This window comes from Haliotis asinina, chromosome 9 (assembly GCF_037392515.1).
Source record: "Haliotis asinina isolate JCU_RB_2024 chromosome 9, JCU_Hal_asi_v2, whole genome shotgun sequence".
Lineage (NCBI taxonomy): Eukaryota > Metazoa > Mollusca > Gastropoda > Lepetellida > Haliotidae > Haliotis > Haliotis asinina.
In genome coordinates this window covers 17,215,938-17,235,265 of record NC_090288.1, presented here as the reverse complement: position 1 = coordinate 17,235,265, position 19,328 = coordinate 17,215,938, and the positions used below count along the sequence as shown (strand labels likewise).

At 42.0% G+C, this 19,328-nt stretch overlaps 2 protein-coding genes across 2 annotated transcripts; both read right to left on the bottom strand.

Annotated features, from left to right (window-relative positions):
• Positions 1 to 3,038: 3,038 nt before the first annotated feature.
• On the bottom strand, positions 3,039 to 4,784 carry LOC137296260 (sex peptide receptor-like). The gene has a single exon (XM_067828010.1). It carries the CDS (start codon positions 4,771 to 4,773, stop codon positions 3,607 to 3,609), a length of 1,167 nt encoding a protein of 388 aa, XP_067684111.1. The 5' UTR covers positions 4,774 to 4,784; the 3' UTR covers positions 3,039 to 3,606.
• Positions 4,785 to 8,645: 3,861 nt separating this feature from the next.
• On the bottom strand, positions 8,646 to 9,975 carry LOC137296158 (sex peptide receptor-like). The gene has a single exon (XM_067827859.1). The coding sequence runs from the start codon at positions 9,973 to 9,975 to the stop codon at positions 8,707 to 8,709; it is 1,269 nt and encodes a 422-aa protein (XP_067683960.1). The 3' UTR covers positions 8,646 to 8,706.
• Positions 9,976 to 19,328: the final 9,353 nt, after the last annotated feature.

Sequence of the window (19,328 nt, the reverse complement as noted above, 5' to 3'; positions counted from 1 at the left end):
GGGATGCAGGCGAGACATTTCAAAGGCGAGGTCTGCATATTTATCATGCTTTTCCTGAATCTTGCCATCACATGGCTGTCCAAAGGGACAGAAAATTCAATGATATAAATAATTTCATTGGTTTTATCAAAAAGGACAAGATCAGGTTTGTTGGCTGGAATTCGTCTCAGGCTGTAAATTGGCCTATTCCAGAGAAGTTTAAAAGCATCATTTTCCAGGACGCCCTGGACGTGTTCAGGGTTGTACCATGGATGGACCTCGGGGTCAAAGCCACAGGCATGGCGGAGACGATAGTAAAAGCAGCGAGCCATGCCATCATGTCTTTTAAGATATGCTGTTTCTGCCAAGGAAGGACATCCACTGACAAGGTGTTGGACAGTCTCTGTGAATTCATTGCAAAGACGACATTTCATATTGATATTTTCTTTAAGAATCACATTCTGGTGATTGCGAGTGGGAAGTGACTGGTCTTGAGCAGCAAAAAGGAAGCCTTCAGTTTCACATTTGAGACCAACCGACTTCATCCAGGCAAAGGAGTCGGTTGGATTGATATTCTCTTCCACACACTGCATGTACACTCGGTGCAATGGCTTCTCAGACAGCTTCTCCACAAAGGACCGACTCTGAGCAGACTTGGTGAAGGACTTCACCTGGTTTACTCCCATCGCTGTACCGTCCAGCAGTACATCACCATCAGCAAAATCAACTTCAAATTTCAGATTGTGTCCAACAACCTTGGCACGCTTAAAATAGCTGTGGAATTCCTTGCTTTCATCGTGAGTCTTGACATGCATCACCAGAGGATCATCCGATAAATAAATATGTGCAAAAGTACACAATAAAACTCCGTCATGAAGAGCTTCCACATTAATCAAACCCTGACCTCCCGAATTGATTGGTATGTATAAACGATTAAGAGAGGAACGAGGGTGGTGTGCTTAGTTATCAGACATGATCCTTCTGGTCAAGCGGTCAAGACCCTGGATGTCTTGTTTTGTCCAATCAACTACTCCAAAGGAATAGGAGAGGACTGGCACCGCAAAAGTATTGGTGGCTTTGACCTTGTTTCGAGCATTTAGCTCGGAGCTCCAGAGTTTCTATAAAAGAGATTTATACTTGGCCCGAAGTTTATCTTGAATCTGTGCATTCTGGAGCTTGTCTCGAACTTGCATTCCAAGATAGGTGTAGGCCTGATCTTCCACAAGATGCTCAATAACTCCTCCCCCTTGTAACTTGACCAATCCATCATTAGTTATTATTATTTACAGATTAAGATTAAAATGCAGCAGAGAGTGTTTGGGTGATCCTGGCACAGTCAGCCCGGCAAAACTCATCATCAGCTCAGGGCCCTCGCCCCCTCTACAAGAAGCCCAGACAGCGAATGGGATGGGGTTTCTCCCAGGAAACACTGCCTAGTCGAACCCACCAAGAACGTTTCGGAGAATATGGAGGCTCCCCAACACTGCAGCCTTCTGCATTACCCAGACTGTCAGAAGGGCTGTACTCCTGGTAGAGAACCCGGGCACTCTCCTGATCTGCGCCAAGAGATCAGGAGGTACCAAACCAAGGGCACCAAGAACAATGGGGAGCCTGACGACATTGTACTTTGTATGCAAGCAAGACATTTCAAAGGCGTGGTCCGCATATTTATCATGATTTCCTGTATCTTTTCAATCACATGGCTGTCAAGAGGGACAGAAAATTCAATGATATAAATAAATTCATAGAGTTTATCAAAAAGGACAAGATCAGGTTTGTTGGCAGACGTTTTTCTGAGGCTGTATATGGGCCTATTCCATAGAAGTTTAAAGCTGTCATTTTCCATTACGTCCTGTGTGCCGTTGCACAAAACAATCTTAGCACTAAGACTACCTTATGCCTATGTCAAGGTAGGGGAGTTGTGGTCACATTAACACTAGGATCGCTTTGAACAACAGTTTATTCTGTTCATCCTGTTCAGGGTTGAACCATGGATGGACCTCGGGGACAAAGCCACATTGTTTTACGATATGGTCTTTGTGCTGAGGAAGGTCATCCACTGACAAAGTGTTGGACGGTTTCTGTGAATTCATTACACAGACGGCATTTCATATGTATATTTTCTTTAAAAATTACATTCTGGCGATTGCGAGTGGGAAGTGACTGGTCCTGAGCAGCAAAAAGGAAGCCTTCAGTTTCACATTGGTGACCAGGTAACTTCTTCCAGGTTAGATTTATTGCTGTCCTGTCCCACACACTGCATGTACACACGATGCAGTGGCTTACCAGAAACTCTCCACAAAGGAGACTCTTATCATTTTATTGCCATTATATGATATTTATACAGCTCATATATCCATGCAGCCAATACATGCTCAAGGCGCAGGCATATTTCTCTCGGTCATTGGATATCAATCCCAACGACAACATCGAATTATGAATCGCCACTCCTCGGCGAGTTTACAGCTCTTGCAGTCGCAAGGCGCACCGAGTTATGGCGGCTTCTTTCACGAGGTGTGTGCCCATTCACAGCCGGGTGGACTGGGACAGAAGCTTTGTCCAAGTTTACAGCACCTTGTTATAGCCACAATTATGGGTCTGCACGTATTCATGTGGTCACCATCTGGCCATATACCAACGGATACGTGGGTATCCCTTTTAAGTGCACAAGGCTGTGTACTGTTCTCTGGGGTTTGTGACATCTGTGACAACACCAGGTTTTTATATGTAGTCACAGGTGGACTCAATCCTTTCACTTCAAGCTTGGTTGATCACTACACTGGCGCCTTAGACATCTCGCAAACCATGTAGGCTAGTACCTTAGTACCCTTGTCACTACAATGTGAGTATACTGGAGGAAATACCTGGGTTTAATTTAATAACAGAATGAACATTATGCTTATCTTGGCACTTAAGTCCAACACTCAACAAACGAATTGTAAACCATGTACAAAGTATTTATCGGCAACATGAAACGAAAATTATAATTACGTATGTCACAACCAGGGACAGAATCATACATTCAATAAATGACAGCAGAATTGCCAAGTAATATTTTATAATTATAAAATATATAAATATTTGTGAAACCAGCCACAACTCTCTGTCAGATCGCGTTTGTGTGTGACTCGGCTTTCCAAGAATACAACAGGTCACAAACCATCAGTTATAGAGGGCGTCACCTAAATATGTCACTGCGTCCCGCTGAGTACACTGATTACTAATCCTTCTGTAGTACTCAACTTCTCACTCTCAGGCGCTGTGGGGTAGCCTGTTGGTTGAAGTGTTCGCTCGTCACGCCAAAGACAAAGGTTCGTTTCCCCACATGGGTACAATGTGTGAAGTCCATTTCTGGTGTCTCCCGCTGTGATATTGCTAGAATATTGCTAAAACGCCGTATAACTAAACTCACTCACACTCCAGTCAAATCCCAAGACGTTGACTAGTTTGGTCAAACCTGCAAGCCACGGGATAGTGCATATCAAGGATTATTATCGAGGCGAGCCTAAGAATCAACGTTCAGCGGATCCTTGCCAGATTTAAGGACGCAACTCTGCTCAATCGAATTTACCATCTTGTCCGTGTCCTAATACCACGAAATGTTCTGGCAATCCCTTTCATGGTTTTTCATGCATCAGATACACTACGTTTCTTTTGCAGATGGAGGAGAGACACGTCATATGTATACGTGCATCCATTACAGCCAGCTGTTACTTTTGTGAGAGCGATCTCCCGCCGTAGTCTCGTTTTCACACAGGACAATAACACGCCCCGGAAGTTACAATTGAACATGAAGTAAATGAAGAAATTGAGAGGAAACGAAAGAAGTGTTGTAAAATTGCATATAAGAACGAGGCCCCTTAGGGTATCCGGTGACACAACATTTTGGGTGAAATCCATGACAAGATTTAAGGTGACAAACATCTCGAATATCCACGTGCAACACGTAATGAGAAGAAGCATGAACGAGATCCGGATTGTTTTTCTGGTGTGCATGTATTCAGATGGCCTATGTCCGACAACCAAGCGCTGCATGTATCTATGGCTCTTGTAGGTTGATCTGATGATGCAGATGTTGAAGGCTAGGAGAAGGAAACACGGCATCAACTGGGCCAATATTAGTCTCAGCAACGTGTCTATTCTTGTAATGTATGTTTCGTTATCTATATGCAGAAAGCACGTGTTTGAGACTGTCACATCAGAATCACAACCTTCACAGACCAGAATCACTCGTTTTGGCACTACGTCAAGCTTAAAACAGTGAGCTATGAACGAAAGTATAGATAGAACCACGATAGACAACACCACGCCTTTATAGCTACTGATCCAAGCTCGTAACACCACTTTAGTGACGCCTAGGTAACGTTGAAATGCCAGTAGTGCTGTCATCCACACTGACACTGTGTGGAGGACCTGTGGAATAAACCGGCATACGTAGATCAAAACATAACACCATCCCATACTCGGGTAATTCCGGTAACCTTCGTAAGTGTACGTATACATATACCCAGGCAATGAGAATAATGCAGTGAACGTGTCACAGACGGCAATGGAAACGAGTATGGCGTTTGTTGGCGACCTTAGTCGCCGTCTTGTGAGAATCACGACCACGACGGCGTTCAACACAAGCGTCAGGAAGACCACCACGGGGGCAGCATATCCCATAAGGGGCACAGCCAGATCCACTGGTGCCTCTTCTTCAAGATCAAAAAAAGTGTAATTAAGTGATTCTTTTCTAATTTGGCTGCCATTTTCACAAACACATGCATCCAGTGATTTTTGCTCCTTCTTCATCTCTGTGCTGCTCGACAACTGAGCCTCCCTTTGGAGTCATTGGTTACTCATGCTTGACGTGCAGGAAACAGTCTTGTCACTTCCTTGAGAGACGACTCGGGGATACGTTTGACCGTTATTCCGGGTTGCTTTTTCAAAGAAATCTCTGGGTCACATCGTTGCCCATTTCCGCACACGGATAACGCCACTTTAAGAAAGGTTCGTATACCACAATGGATTTTTGAATTGGTGTCAGGACCGTGAAGTGCTATAAATACAACACATACTACAGGCGTTTGTTCATGTTATTGTTACAGAGATGATCTTGACAATGACTGGACCAATGTCTACAAAGTCCCCATTCGGTGGTTTCACATTACTTTTCAACTCGATGGCCGGTTCCGGATTGGTCGTGGGTGTATCGATACTGTAAATTACACTCTGAATGAAAACTTTAATGAAGATAATTTACGAATGACAACTATTAATAACTGAGTACACACATCCATTTGCCCATACTTTCAAAATAATTGACATCCAGTTTTGTTGCAACTGCATACAAATCTCGTATTTTGGGTTTCTTTTGTTGTTGTTGTGAGAATGGGTCGCACAGGACGGGCAGTAGACTAACAGCTAGTCTCTGAAATGAACATATTTTACTGAAAAAACGTTCATAGTGAAAAAAATAATATAATGAAATGGAGCCCTGAGACTTTCTTCATTTTCAGCCTGAAGCTATGGAAATCTGGACTTGTCACATTTTCTAGACTTGCGTGGACTTTCTTAGATATATATACTTCAGGGTCAGACTAGAAGGACGGTGGTGGGGAGATGTGTTTATACAAAAGCTTGTTCACATAAAATAAGGTATATATTTATCTTATCCCTGTCTGTGTCACATAAAAGAAATGAGAAAAACTTCCACTCGACATAAAACCATGTATTTGTTTTGATTTTTGTTTTCGTTGGTGTGTATATACACTATCGGTAAAGCATATGACCGAACAGGAATCTGGTCACTGGCTATTTTTATACACGAGCACAGCATGTGAAACCAACGAATGACTTCCACTTCCACTCAGAGAGCGACAGTGATGACATGTCTCCCGCTGACTGTTTCTTGGTTTACTCGTCGGTGTCAACTGTGTAATGTCGAAGGTATTTCCCACTCCGAAAGAAATGACACACCATGGTATAATTTAATTACACACCAACACTACTCACTGACTTCAGTCTACGAAAACTTATACTCAGTACTTTTCGTTACACTCCACTACCAAATCAAACAAAACCTAGTAGGAGGTCGCGTCAGGTAACCTTTGAGATAGACCAATCAGAACACAGTTTACGAAAGTGGATATTCGCACATGCCTTTTGAACTTGTACCTCGAAAGGTGTGTACCCGAACGTTTCCCTAATGCTACTTTCCATACGATCGCTACCGGGTAATTCACATTCATGGGGCACGCTAAAATACTGTCATCAGTGAGTAAACGGTCACCGAAAACAGTCGCGTTTTTGTCAATATTCAACGATATCAGCTTATGGAAATATTAGCTAATGGTAACCATGTCATCAAAAAGCCCCATGCATATCCACTGCAGGCCAAATACCTTTGTTTTATGCGGATTTTCTTTTATTGAGAGATCAGTGTAAGTGACTATCGAATTTTTTTTAATCCCGTCAAACCCTAATCAGTAGCCGTTGTCTGGTTGGTTGATATGGGTAATAAGAACAATGACCAACTCGTGACGGGGAATGGTAATAACGTAATTAACATAACCCGGGAAAGATAATCTGTCACTTCCCTATACTTGTTAGGTATCATCTAACTACTTACAAAACCGGAACCATCGCCACTTTTAATGGTCACGAAAACATTGGGGTCTTCCTTTTGCGTGATAATCAGTTTTCAAAAAAATTGAAATTGATGCAAACTCGAGCACACATTGGCCGCCACATTGTTGATATTGACAGATCAAAACTGAGGCTGGTTTGACTGGCACGTGAGACCTGGCGCAGAAGCCAATCAAATTGACAAACTGTAATAAGGGACGGGTAACCTGAGATTGCGAGAACCACAGGAATAGTTGCTTGTATAACGCTACACTCAGCAATATTCCATGTATTATGGCGGCGGTCTGTAAAAACTCGAGTTTGGACCAGACAAGCCAGAGCTCCACAGCATGACCATCGTTCTACGTCATTGGGTACGATGACATGTGTGAACCAAGTCGTTAACCTGACCCCCCGATCCCGTTAGTCGCCTCTTACGACACGCATGGGTTGCCCAAAACCAGATGTAACCCGGATCTTCACGGGTACCACAGGAATGGTTGTCGACTCAGTGTATAGGTTTATCAAGATACATACCAGTACGATATAGAGCCCGCGGGTGCTGAGAGCCAATAATAACTTGCACTTTCAAAGATGTACACAAACATCTAAAAAGAGATTTGACAAAAAAACAGCCTGTATGTTTATTCAATAATATTATGATCACATGTCATGGCATACATAGGGCACAATCACATATTCTGTATAACTCATATCAGTAGAGCGTAAGATTGTATAAATCTTCCAGGTTGAATTGTTTAAATAATACAAAATTACAAATATACGAACAACATGTCTTTAGAAGAAGACAAACACAACGGACGAATTGCATTGGCCCTCCGCGACATGGCGGCTGGGGTCAAATAACAATAGCCACTTCGTCCTTATGTAACAATAACAACAACACAAACCAACTGTCAACCACAAACGGAACTAAAACATGTAAACAAAATCACAACCGGTTCACGATAGTAAAACATTTAATTCAGCGTCATCGCTGTCTAAGACACTATTTGAATGTCTAGGAAATTAAGAGACATTAATGTTAAAGGCTACTAGACTTGGATCAGATTGTGACAAAACGGGGAGTTTGATCCGTGCCCTTCCTAAACATTCTGTTTGACTTGTGGTTAAATATGCATGGGTAACATCTTCCAGCTGCCGATAGCATGCATGGACTACACGGGGAAATGTCAAAATCTAACCAGTGAAACTTTCTAAGACATCTTCACGTTGAATGGAAATAATCAGGCAGCACAGCCATTCTGAAAAGTCAACAACCATTGAGGCACACACAATGGCAGGTAAACACAAACAGAGTTACTAACCAGGGTTTATGGTTTCAGCAACTAGAACATTGGGTCAAACGTTAGAACCAACAGATTCCTTTATTTAGGGTTCAGGGATTCGTACTACTGGTTCTATGTCCTTACTGTTCAGATACCCTTACCTAACCCGGGTCCAATATGTGTGGGTGGGTGAGTGTGTTTTTCCGTGGCATTTAGCAATATTCCAGCAATATCACGGCGGGGGATATCCCAACGCCCCCGCATATGTTTGGTTCGAGGGCTCTTACTTACGTTTCGCAGTTCCTTACCTGTGGTTCGAAGCCATGACATATATGTATTGAGGTGAAAAAACAAGGCCTCACAAATGTTCCTTTATTTGTTCCCACGGTTTCCCCGGAACCTTTGTATATCGCATACCTTGTGAAAAAACTGGGGAAAAAAATAAAGGAAACCATGTGCTTTGACGTGATACCATATTTGTTTCACTTGATACATACTGAGATCCTTACTTTAAGTTAGCGGTCCCTTCATTTGGCTCTGAGCAAACTCACTTACTCTTGGACTTATTGCTCCCGGGAGGAGGAGAAGGTGGACTTACGGTTACGGAGGGTTCGTATGTACCTTTCGGGGACCCTTACTTACACTTAGTGGATCTAGTATGGCCGGAATGTTCAACTTGGTAATCTTTGGAGCAAGTTTGTATGCATAACACGGATTATCAAAGGGTAGATCCAGGCGTATATCCAGCTATGAAACTAACACTAGTTGTATATATCTGCAGTGTTCAGCTTGTCATAAGAACATATTTCACTTTTCTCGTACTGGATCATCATAGAACACTTCCGGCATATCCGTTATTGTTTCTATTACCTTGAAGGTGTGTTAGGCTGAAGTGATGTGTACTGCGCCCATCAACACCCGGTGTCACTCTGTTGGGCGTGAGTTTCCGCTTGAGCTTCGGTTTCACGCAAGACAAAATCACGACTCGGAAGTTGGTGCTGAACGCGAAGTAAAAGAAGAAGTTGAAAGGAAACGAAAAGATGATTGTAGAATTACTGACAAGAAGAAGCCTGCCTAGCGTGTCTGGGGAAACAAAAAATCGCTTTGAATAAATTTGGGCGAAATTTAAAACCAGATTGATGTCTACGAACATTTCAAATATGCACGTGCAACACGTCACAAGAAGCAACATTAAGGAGATCCTGATAGTGTTTTTGGTGTCTGAGGTTTCGGAGAGCTTGTGTCCTACAACTAGACGTCGCCTGTATGTATAGCTTCTGTATGTAGCTCTGATGAGACAAAGATTAAACACCAGCAGAAGGCAGCAGGGTAGAACCTGAGCTAGGGCTAGTCTCACCCAGGTATATACATACGAAAAATAGTCCACGTTTTTTACAACAGCTAAATGTCTGTAGCAGGTGTTTGAGATCTGAATACCCGTCGGAGTGAATAATTCTTTTCCTATTACGGTTACAGGTTTTAAGACTAGAAAGAGTTGAAAACAGTGGGATGTGAAGGAAAATATTGCCAGAAACACGACAGACAACGCCACGCCTTTATAACGGCTGATCCAAACTCTGCACATCATTTGATTGACGCCTACGTATCGTTGAAAAGCCAATAAGGCTGTCAACCAGAGTGACACTGTGTGGAGAACTTGTGGGGTAAATCGACACAGGTAGGTCAGCACATAACACCATGCCATACTCGGGTAATTCCGGTAACCTTCGTAAGTGTACGTATACATATATCCCGGTAATGAGAATAATGCAGTGAATGTATCACAGACGGCGATGGAGACGAGAATGACGTTTGTGGGCGATCTGAGTCGCCGTCGAGTGAGGACGATAACAACGACGGCATTCAACACCAGCGTCAGGAAGACGACCACGGGGGCAGCATATCCCATAAGGGGTACGGCCAGATCCACTGGGGCCTCTTCTTCAAGATCCATGAGGCTGTAACGTCGGGTGACGTTCAGAATACTGCTGACGTTGAGGCACACACGTTGAATCAGTGAAGAAACCTTGTCATTCACAGCAGTGTCCCCCATCAGTGAAGCTACACGCTTGAGACAGAAACTGTAATGGTCCCTCATGTTTGGCATTGGTATACTTTTATAACATCCGGTTCAAGAAGAGAAGATAAGTGTTCTTTTTAACTGTTAAAAGACAGCACATACCTTGGTCCTAGTTGGAAGCTGTATGTGTCTCTAGCTGTGATATCTACCGTGCGTCAAATTAAATAACCGTTTCTCTTGTATGGTTGAGGTTAACCACCGCTTACATACACCAGAGCATGCCTAATTACTGGGCTCGGCTAGTTAATCCCTCCGTTGGTCTTGATGGTGTGTTCCACGAAACTGGAGTAATCGGCCGAAGGCAGTCATCTGAAAGTATATAGCACAGCAAATAAACCACGTCTTCGTTAAACAGCAAAGCCCACACGGCCAGAAATATGCGTAATATTTGACATATATAACCATTTGGTGAAGGCAATTGTTGTTTTCCATATAGTTGCTAGCTAACTCAAAACGTGTGTTTGAATATTTAGTTTTGATGGTGATGATGATAACTGATAAAGATTTAATTGTCTGTCTCACAGTCCCTGGACCACATAATATATTCTACTGCCTTGCCCTCCACGCAGTTCTAAAGAGCTAAACCAAGCAAGTCTAGATTTCACCCAGGTTATGACCATATGCAACCAAAATCATTTTATTCATGACGCATAATATACATTGCTGTCTATGAAAAAAGCAACACAATTATACAGTTATAACCGTTCAGTCGCAAACACAGTACCGAACCCAGTCAGAGCGGGTGGGCGAACACTCAAGTGGAACGATGACTTTCATTGGCTGGTTCTAAACCTCTTTTCTCTTTGAAAAGTTTTTACAAACTTTACACCCCGGTGGGGGTGAACTCCGATGTCGCGCGGTCTTTTTCATCGCTTTATTTATCAACTTTATAAGTTTAGTTTCCATTTTTGATAATTTGTAATTGTAAGTCGATACCGAAATGTAGCAGAATCCTCAAAGTTGTGTTTTGCGTTGCATTCAAAGGTCACATGCACTATGGTTAACACACACACACACACATACACACACACACACACACATACACACTCTCTCTCTCTCTCTCTCTCTGTCTCTCTGTACTTACATAACTTGGAGAAACTAAGTGGAAACCTTATGATGATTTGTACGATGATCATGCAACAAATCACTGAAAAGCATGTGCACGTGAACAGCTGCGTTGTGGTGTAAGTTTTGCTAAGATTTTGTCACTTTTCACTGATTTTTATCACTTACTGAACTCATGATAATAATCCTTTCAACATTAAGGGCTTTTACATTACACCAGTTCACGTGCAAACAGTGCCTTTAAACAGTATGGACTATTTTGCAAAATTTGGCTATATTTACACTACTGAGTTTAAACTTTTGATGGGGAGTATATATTCGTGGACTAAGCGTTAGTCTAAAGATATAACTAAGGAACTCAACTCCGTACATTTAATTTAAGCGGCTTGGTCCGTTTGACAATGCGCGATCCCACATATGTTTGAAAGTAGAACGCAAAACGCGATCAGTTATTGAAGTAACTGTTCAATTTATCTTTCCATTTATACGGCACAGTAAATCAAACAAAACGCGATCAATTATTGAAGTAACTTTTATCTTCCCATTTATATGGCACATACAATCAGACATTACCAGCCACGCATAAAACGATTTTCTCAAGCCATGAATCATTTGTGGATTTGTTTTGCTCCATCAGTAACACGTGGCATGAACCAACCTTACTTGCAGCCACACCACAGTGCGAAGGACGGGTTTAAGTATCAATCTCGCTCGTTCCTTTCTATTTCCAAGCAAAGTCGATGCGCTGTGCATTTTGTGATTTTATTTAAAATATACTGTGTTACTGTGGTAGAATTTAAACACACACAAGGCATATTTAGGAATGGGTTAAAGTCCTTAATATAATTGTCTTTGAACGAGTGATAAACATAGAAGCAAGAATTTAAGGATGCGAACTCGTATCTTGTGTTCTTCAAAATAAAGAAGTTGACATCCACAAATTCTTGCCTGTAAGCAGAATACACAGTTCATTCAATTATTATTGTATTATTTTCGTTGTATGTTGTTAACGACGGCTGTGAGGCAAGGAACACGTCTGTGTTTGTGTTTGTTCCTGTGTCTGTGTTTGTGTTTGTGTTTGTGTTTGTGTTTGTGTTTGTGTTTAGGATCTAAACATACGTGTAGTGTGATATCGATACAATCTACATAAAATCATAGGTCATTGGATAACCAAGTGGCCAAGCGTTGTCGTCTTCCTGAAATCCTGGCTCGATTCGTCCCATTGCTTCATAGTCCATTGTTGGAGTCACGCTCCCATGATATGGTGTATTGCGCGATGGTGTGTTGCACGAAAGGGGTAAGCGATACATACACACCGGCTAGTGCATTGCGAAGTAACGCGTGAGGAGACAGCACATCAGTTACTAGTACTAAAGAGTTGTCTGCCCTTGTGGTGGGCAGATATTCAAACAGGCAGACACACACAGACACACACACACACACCACAAATCAGCACACACAACACACACACGTGCGCTCCCTAATGATGATATTCGGCTGCAAATCAGCTCACTCACAATACACACACAACACACACACACGCGCGCGCACTTTAATAATGACATATGGCTACAAATCAACACACACACAAAACATACACACACTAAAGATTATATACGTGTTATACGGCTACAAATGAGCACACTCAACCAAACAACACACACACACACACACACACACACACACACACACACACACACTAATGACGATATACAGCTACAACACACACGCCCTGATGATGATGTATGGCTACGAATCAGCAAACACACACAGCACACACGCGCGCACTATCGATAATATAGGGCTACAAACCAGCGCATACACAACACACACCCTACCCCTAATGATGAAACATGACTACATAAGAGCACATAAACACACACACACACACACACACACACACACACACACACACACACACACACACACACACACACACACACACACACACACGTGATGATATCTGGCTACAAATCAGCACACAGACAGACAGACACTAATGATGATAGCCGGCTACATATCAGCAGACACACACACACAACAAAACGTACTACGGAACTAAAAAATGTTGCCGTGAACAAAAATACAATAAGCTATAAAAGGCGAGTTCAAATTCGACATGCATATGGATTGCTTACGCTGAGCACAGGGAGATCCCACGACATAGGAAACCATTTATTTATTTAGTTCGTTATAACAGTCGTGGGTACTTGGCACTTCGACTAAAATATGCCACATGTGATCAAACAAACACTTCGCTTCATTTCATAACAACAGTGTTGTTAATAAACATACTCGTATTTCAAACAGTCTGATATTAATGATAAACATGTATTTTGTTTGAGTGTATTGCTAGCCCTACCTAGCAAAGCAAGATTAATAGCTCAATAAAATAATAGTCGCTCTGTCTTATTAGCACAATAACTTACGTACAAGACTCGGGATTAAGGTTTCTTTCTATTGACTGGAAAATAATTGTTTACCAACGAACAGATGAATCAAGTCATTTCGGCTATATCTCTAAATAAAATAAGTGGCATAGCTGAGAACTACGATCAAGTGATTGGTGTATTCTTGTTGGATGTAAGGGTTTGTCTGTCATGAGAAATAACATTAATAGCAACCCTTCATATGGCCAACACTCGACACTTTGGCATGGAGTGTCCGCAGCACTGTCCAGAGACGAGCTGACAAGGCCTTAATGTCCATTATTCCCGGCGACATAACGCACTAACTTTGTCCTGATTGCCTTTTGAAACAAATCAGGTCAGACTGATGACTTCCGAGTTGTCTGACCCCAAACTATTACACCTTCTTCAGCCGATACTTGTACGTGGCCATAGCAACTCTTGCGTGAATGTTAGGCGACATCTCTGGTGGCATGAGTAGTCTAGCCGGTGTAAGATTGAAAACATGTCCGCGTTGAAAAGGTACCAGGCGGTTACTTTTTCAACTCTGACTTATTACCCGGGCTCACCTTTCCAAGCCAGAGGTCTTTTTCCAACATTCAGTATCTCCCCGGCTGCTATTGAAAATTACCCAATTTACCCGGGTCAGCTATTGAAAAGATAAGTGAATGTGTGTTGGTGACTGTGCGTATGTTTGTTATTAAGTGGTTGTGTGTTTGTGAGTGTACGTGTGTTTGTTATTAAAAGAGTCTGTGTTTGTGAGTGTAAGTGTGCTTGTCAGTGAGTGTGTGCGAGCGCGGGAGTGTGCTTGTTAGTGAGTGTGAATTTGTTAGTGTGTGTGTGTGTGTGTGTGTGTGTGTGTGAGTGTGCTTGTCAGTGAGTGAGTGTGTGTGAATGTGTGCTTGTTATTGAGGAGTTTATGAATAAGTGTGTTCGTGAGTGAGTATGTTAGTGAGTGTGTGCGCTATCGTGCTAGTTAGTGTGTGTTTGTGCGTGTGAACTTGTTATTGTGTGTGTGTGTGTTTGAGTGTGCTTGTCAGTGATTGAGTGCCTATGTGCTTGTTATTGAGGAGTTTGTGAGTGAGTATGTTAGTGAGTGTGTGCGTCTTTTTTTTCTCAGTGTACGTGTGCTTGATGCTGTGTGTGTGTGTGTGTGTGTGTGTGTGTGTGTGTGTGTGTGTCCGTGAGCGATGTTGGTTGCTTTTGAGTGCGTGTGTGTTCGTGGATGAGTGCGTATTATTGAGTGTGTGTGTGTGTTTGTTAGTGAGTGTGTGTCTTTGTAAATGAGTGAGTACGTGTTATTGAGTGTTTGCTAGCGTGTGTATGTCCTTGTCATTGAGTGTTTGCGTTTGAGCGAGTGTGCTTGTTACTGTGTGTGTGTGTGTGTTCGTGAGTGTGTCGTGTGTCTATGTGCTTGTTAATAAGTGTGTACGCGAGTGAGTGAGTGTGTGTGTTTGTTATTCATTAATCAATTGGCTATCAGTGAGTATGAATATAAAGTTTTCATATAATTTTGGAGCTATATCCAAAGTTTCACATCTGTGGGTAATGTGGTTCACGAGATACGAGTCATCACAACACCGTGGACAGAAAACGAAAACGATATGTCATATGATACCTCTTGGATAATGGTGCGTCATCAGATAATATACCATGACATATGTTCAGAAAGGTATTGGATAAATTCCAGTCAACAGTCAAAGGTTTTGATTGCTTGTTTTAGATTTAGACAGTGGCTGTTTTTAAGGACACCCCCATTTTGGTCTTTCAAAAGCAAAAGTGTCCAGATATTCAAGTTGACGATCTTGAGCGTACAGTGGTAACTCGATGTCTGAGTGTACGGGGACTGTCATTTCTTAAACCTGTTTGGTTGCAACGAGCTGCAAGCCATAATATCTTGCTCAGACTAGCATTCAGAAGCCTGGCAACAGAAGACTGGTGATCTCCAGCATGCATTCTTTAAATGGCGATGTTCCGTGTCGCAGAGTCAAGACGTGACGCAGTGATTTGACCTTGAAACTGCTTCAAAACGAGTGCCAGTTTCTGAAAGTAATCTCGATTTTTATTGAGAGACAGTGAATGCTCTTTGCTGCACAATTTCAACTGGAAGGTGATTTCAGTTGCGTCGTGGCGATGCCTTTCCAATCCTTGTGACAAATCTCATCAAAATCAGCATTTTCACGTAAAATCGATCTTTTTTATGTGTGCATTTGTGCAAAATCATGTTATCAAACTTTTATTCCGTATTTTGAAGATTGTTTGAACACAATAGGTAGTTAATAGATTTTAAAAAAATATAAATCGCATGTGCGTTTCTGTTTTGGGATAGTATACGAGTTGTGAAGTAGTCACCTGGAAGGGTGTGTGTAGTGTCTCCAAAACAAGCTCTTTCAGTAAACATGATGTGGGGAGTCACTTGAGAGAGAGAGAGAGAGAGAGAGAGAGAGAGAGAGAGAGAGAGAGAGAGAGAGAGAGAGAGAGAGAGAGAGAGAGAGAGAGAGAGAGAGAGAGAGAGAGAGAGAGAGAGAGAGAGAGAGAGAGAGAGAGAGAGAGAGAGAGAGAGAAGGGTTGCAAGTTTTATATCGATTTCCGTGTGTGATATGGCCACGAGAGCGGCGGCAGCCATACATCAGGATTCATTTTTCACTAATGTTCAAAGTACGAATTCTTGAACTGGGCTTTTGCTCTCCCTGACAATCACTCAGTGCTGTGCTTCCCGGGATCCTATCACTCACGGGAGGTTGTTAGAAACAGGACGTACGCCCCGAGATAAGGAAATAGTTTAGCTCATTTACAGAAAAAGATGAGTTTTTCTCAGTATTACCGACACGAGACATTGCAATACATCACCCTTTGCTGATACAAAAAACCGCGCCAATACCATCGTCAGTCGGTCCACTAAGTGAATTGCTTGCGACGTCCCTTATTATAATCAAATTTACATAATAACCAGTAGGATGAAATATACTTCGCGTTTCAAATCGTTTTGAAAAAGGTTAGAAAATACAACTGGCATATATTCGTGGATCATATTCAGAATAGGGTACCAGTGTTTGGTTTTCATCCCGACAGGTGATGAGTAAGTATTTTCAAATAGCATGACTTCGAATATGTAGATCTTAAAAGTCACACAAGTGCAAAATCTCATCTTCAGAAATCCCAGAAAATGATGACTTTTAATATAATCAGAATGGGATTAGAAGTGACATTAAAACCATTCCTTAAAAATAACATAATTTTTGAAATTTGATTCGCCAAACAGTCGTGTTGTGAGATCAACTAAACAAATAGCTGGTCGTTTTCTGTTTTTCCCCACAATTATACCTTTTTAACGAATCTCATAACAAGTGGCTTTACTTTTCATAATGAATACAAGAATCAGATTTCCACTCGTGTGATATATTTCCAAGATTTTAATTTTTTCTTTCATATAAATTCCACCAAAATACTTTTCAGCGTAACCTACCTGTCACTGTAAATAGTACACAGAACATCTGAAGTCCTTGGACGTGAAGCGGCTCACTGAAAATGTTCTAAAATTTCTGCATCATCCAAACTTTCTGTTACCAATCAGATCCCCCTGCCTTCATGATCGATCACCCCACGAAGCTTCCAATGTCCACACTATATAATCACTGTATGACCACGCAATTCTCAAACCTCCAAGAGGTGCACATATATTGTTTAATAGTGTGAACCACACATATGCGACGCCTAGACCTCTGTGAGGAGTTTTCACCTCATCAATACCGGAAACGGATGCTTGTCCACGCAGTGAGTGGCCATATTTAATTTGCTCTCCAGCATCTCTTAGTGGTGCTCGAACTCGGCGTTAAAGACCAATACAATGTGAGATTCCCACGCACAATCGTGCCTTGTTCTTTGCTCCGTATTGATGTTAGCTTCAAGCGTTTGTAGTCCTCCTACTGGCACGCTTTTGTAGCTTGTCTCTACCAACCATTTGTTTAGATTTGAATTAAATAAACTTGCTTAGATATTGTGATAATGTGATATTTGCTCGACGTCGCCTCTGCTTCTCAGGCTTATTGAGTGGATTTCCAGTAAGCTTTTAACAACGTGGATACCTCCGTGGGTTTTACGGTAAAGGTCACAACAACAACTGAAAAATAACAAGTTCCTTGAGGAGTACAGATCTTGAATCTAATGATAACTTCCTTTGATTACGTTTTTTTTCCAAAAGATACAAGAATCGTTTGTAGTCCTGGTTTAATATGCTAAACTTGCCCTTTTCCAGGATTAGTACAAGCAGTCGCACACAGATACCGACATACGGACACAGACCCACCTGCACACACGCGTGCACACATGCATGAATGCATATTTCTATACACGTTGTTGTGTGCGTACCATAACCTTGAAATCAAAACCTTAAACCATTTTACCTGTATAACCTCACATGGTCACTTCTGTCTCTGAGAGACCGAGCACAATAATCGGGTGGAATGTAGGATTCGAACCACGACCAAGGTGGTCGTGCTACTGCTGACGGACTAAACCCTTCTCCGAGGAACAACAACAACCAGTTCACGTTTCAAAACGCGTTCTTAGAGGCAGTGATGTCTTAAATCTATTCTCTACACCCACATGCTTAGATCTATTCTTTGTCAGAAACCACAACGCCAGTCGAGGTCCCAACTACTGATGTGCAGGGTTACTGCTCCTTACTTTGAACCATTAACTATCGGCATGGTGTGGTATGGTAGCCTTGTTTTATTCCCAACGTGGTACAAGATGTGGAACCTTTTCTGGTGTCCCGAGCCGTGGTATTGTTGGGATATTGCTAAACGTTTTGTAAAATCATTTTCATCCACTCACTAACCATGGGCACGTTTTGACAGGTGTAAGTATTAATCTTGTGCAAAGAGAAGTTGATGGTACGGATATTTTCCCGTTTGGCGGGAAGTAAAAAATCGCTTGTCACTGACACTGATCCCTCGATGGAAGAAAATGCACATGAAACACAGATATTGGACCTGCAGTATATATGCAAAGGATTTTCTGATGACATGGTTACCATTAGCTAATATTTCCATAAGCTGACATCCTTGAAAATTGACAAAAATGCTATTTTAAGCGACTGTTAACTCACTGGTGACAGTATTGTAGAGTGTTCCATGTCCATTACCCGGTAGCGATCATATGGAAAATAGCATTCGGTATCGTTCGGGTACAAACCTTTCCGAGGTAGAACTTCAAAAGAAATGTGCGAGTGTCCACTTTCGCGATTTGGTAAGATGTGTTCTAATTGGTCAGTCTCAAAGGTTACCTGACGCGACCTCCTACTAGGTTTTGTTAGACTCAATAGTGTGTAACGAAACGTACTGAGACTAAGTTTACTAAGACTGCTAAAGGTCCCGGATTATACGTCTGTCGTCACAATATGTGACGTCATAAAATGTCACCAAACGTAAGTATAATTAGGTATTCCGCTGTACAGCGCATGTTACTTTTCACTCATTGAACGCGTACTTTCTTGACTAAACAGTGGACATATACACATATAGCAAGAGCGACCTCTATCGCAGTGGACGAGGCACCGCACTGTAAAACTTTATTTCGAAGCTTTAGTTTATCTCAGTCCCTGAACCATCTTGTATTCTCTTCCTCACAACCACTTCCGCATTGCCTTAAATATGGCAAGTGTTTATATCACGTTGCGAATCTTACATCTCAATGCATTCTCTTCCCACAGGTTACTCCCGTCATATTTTCCTACGTAACCTCTGTCCTAATACGGCAATTTCATGGCGCAAGTGTTCTGGATTCCTGATTGGTTGCAGTCAGATTTAGTTGTATAATCGGGGATCATTCACAAAGTCACGGTAATTTCCGTATGCTTCGAGGAAACTAGAACCTCTTCCTGAGCACGATGCACAA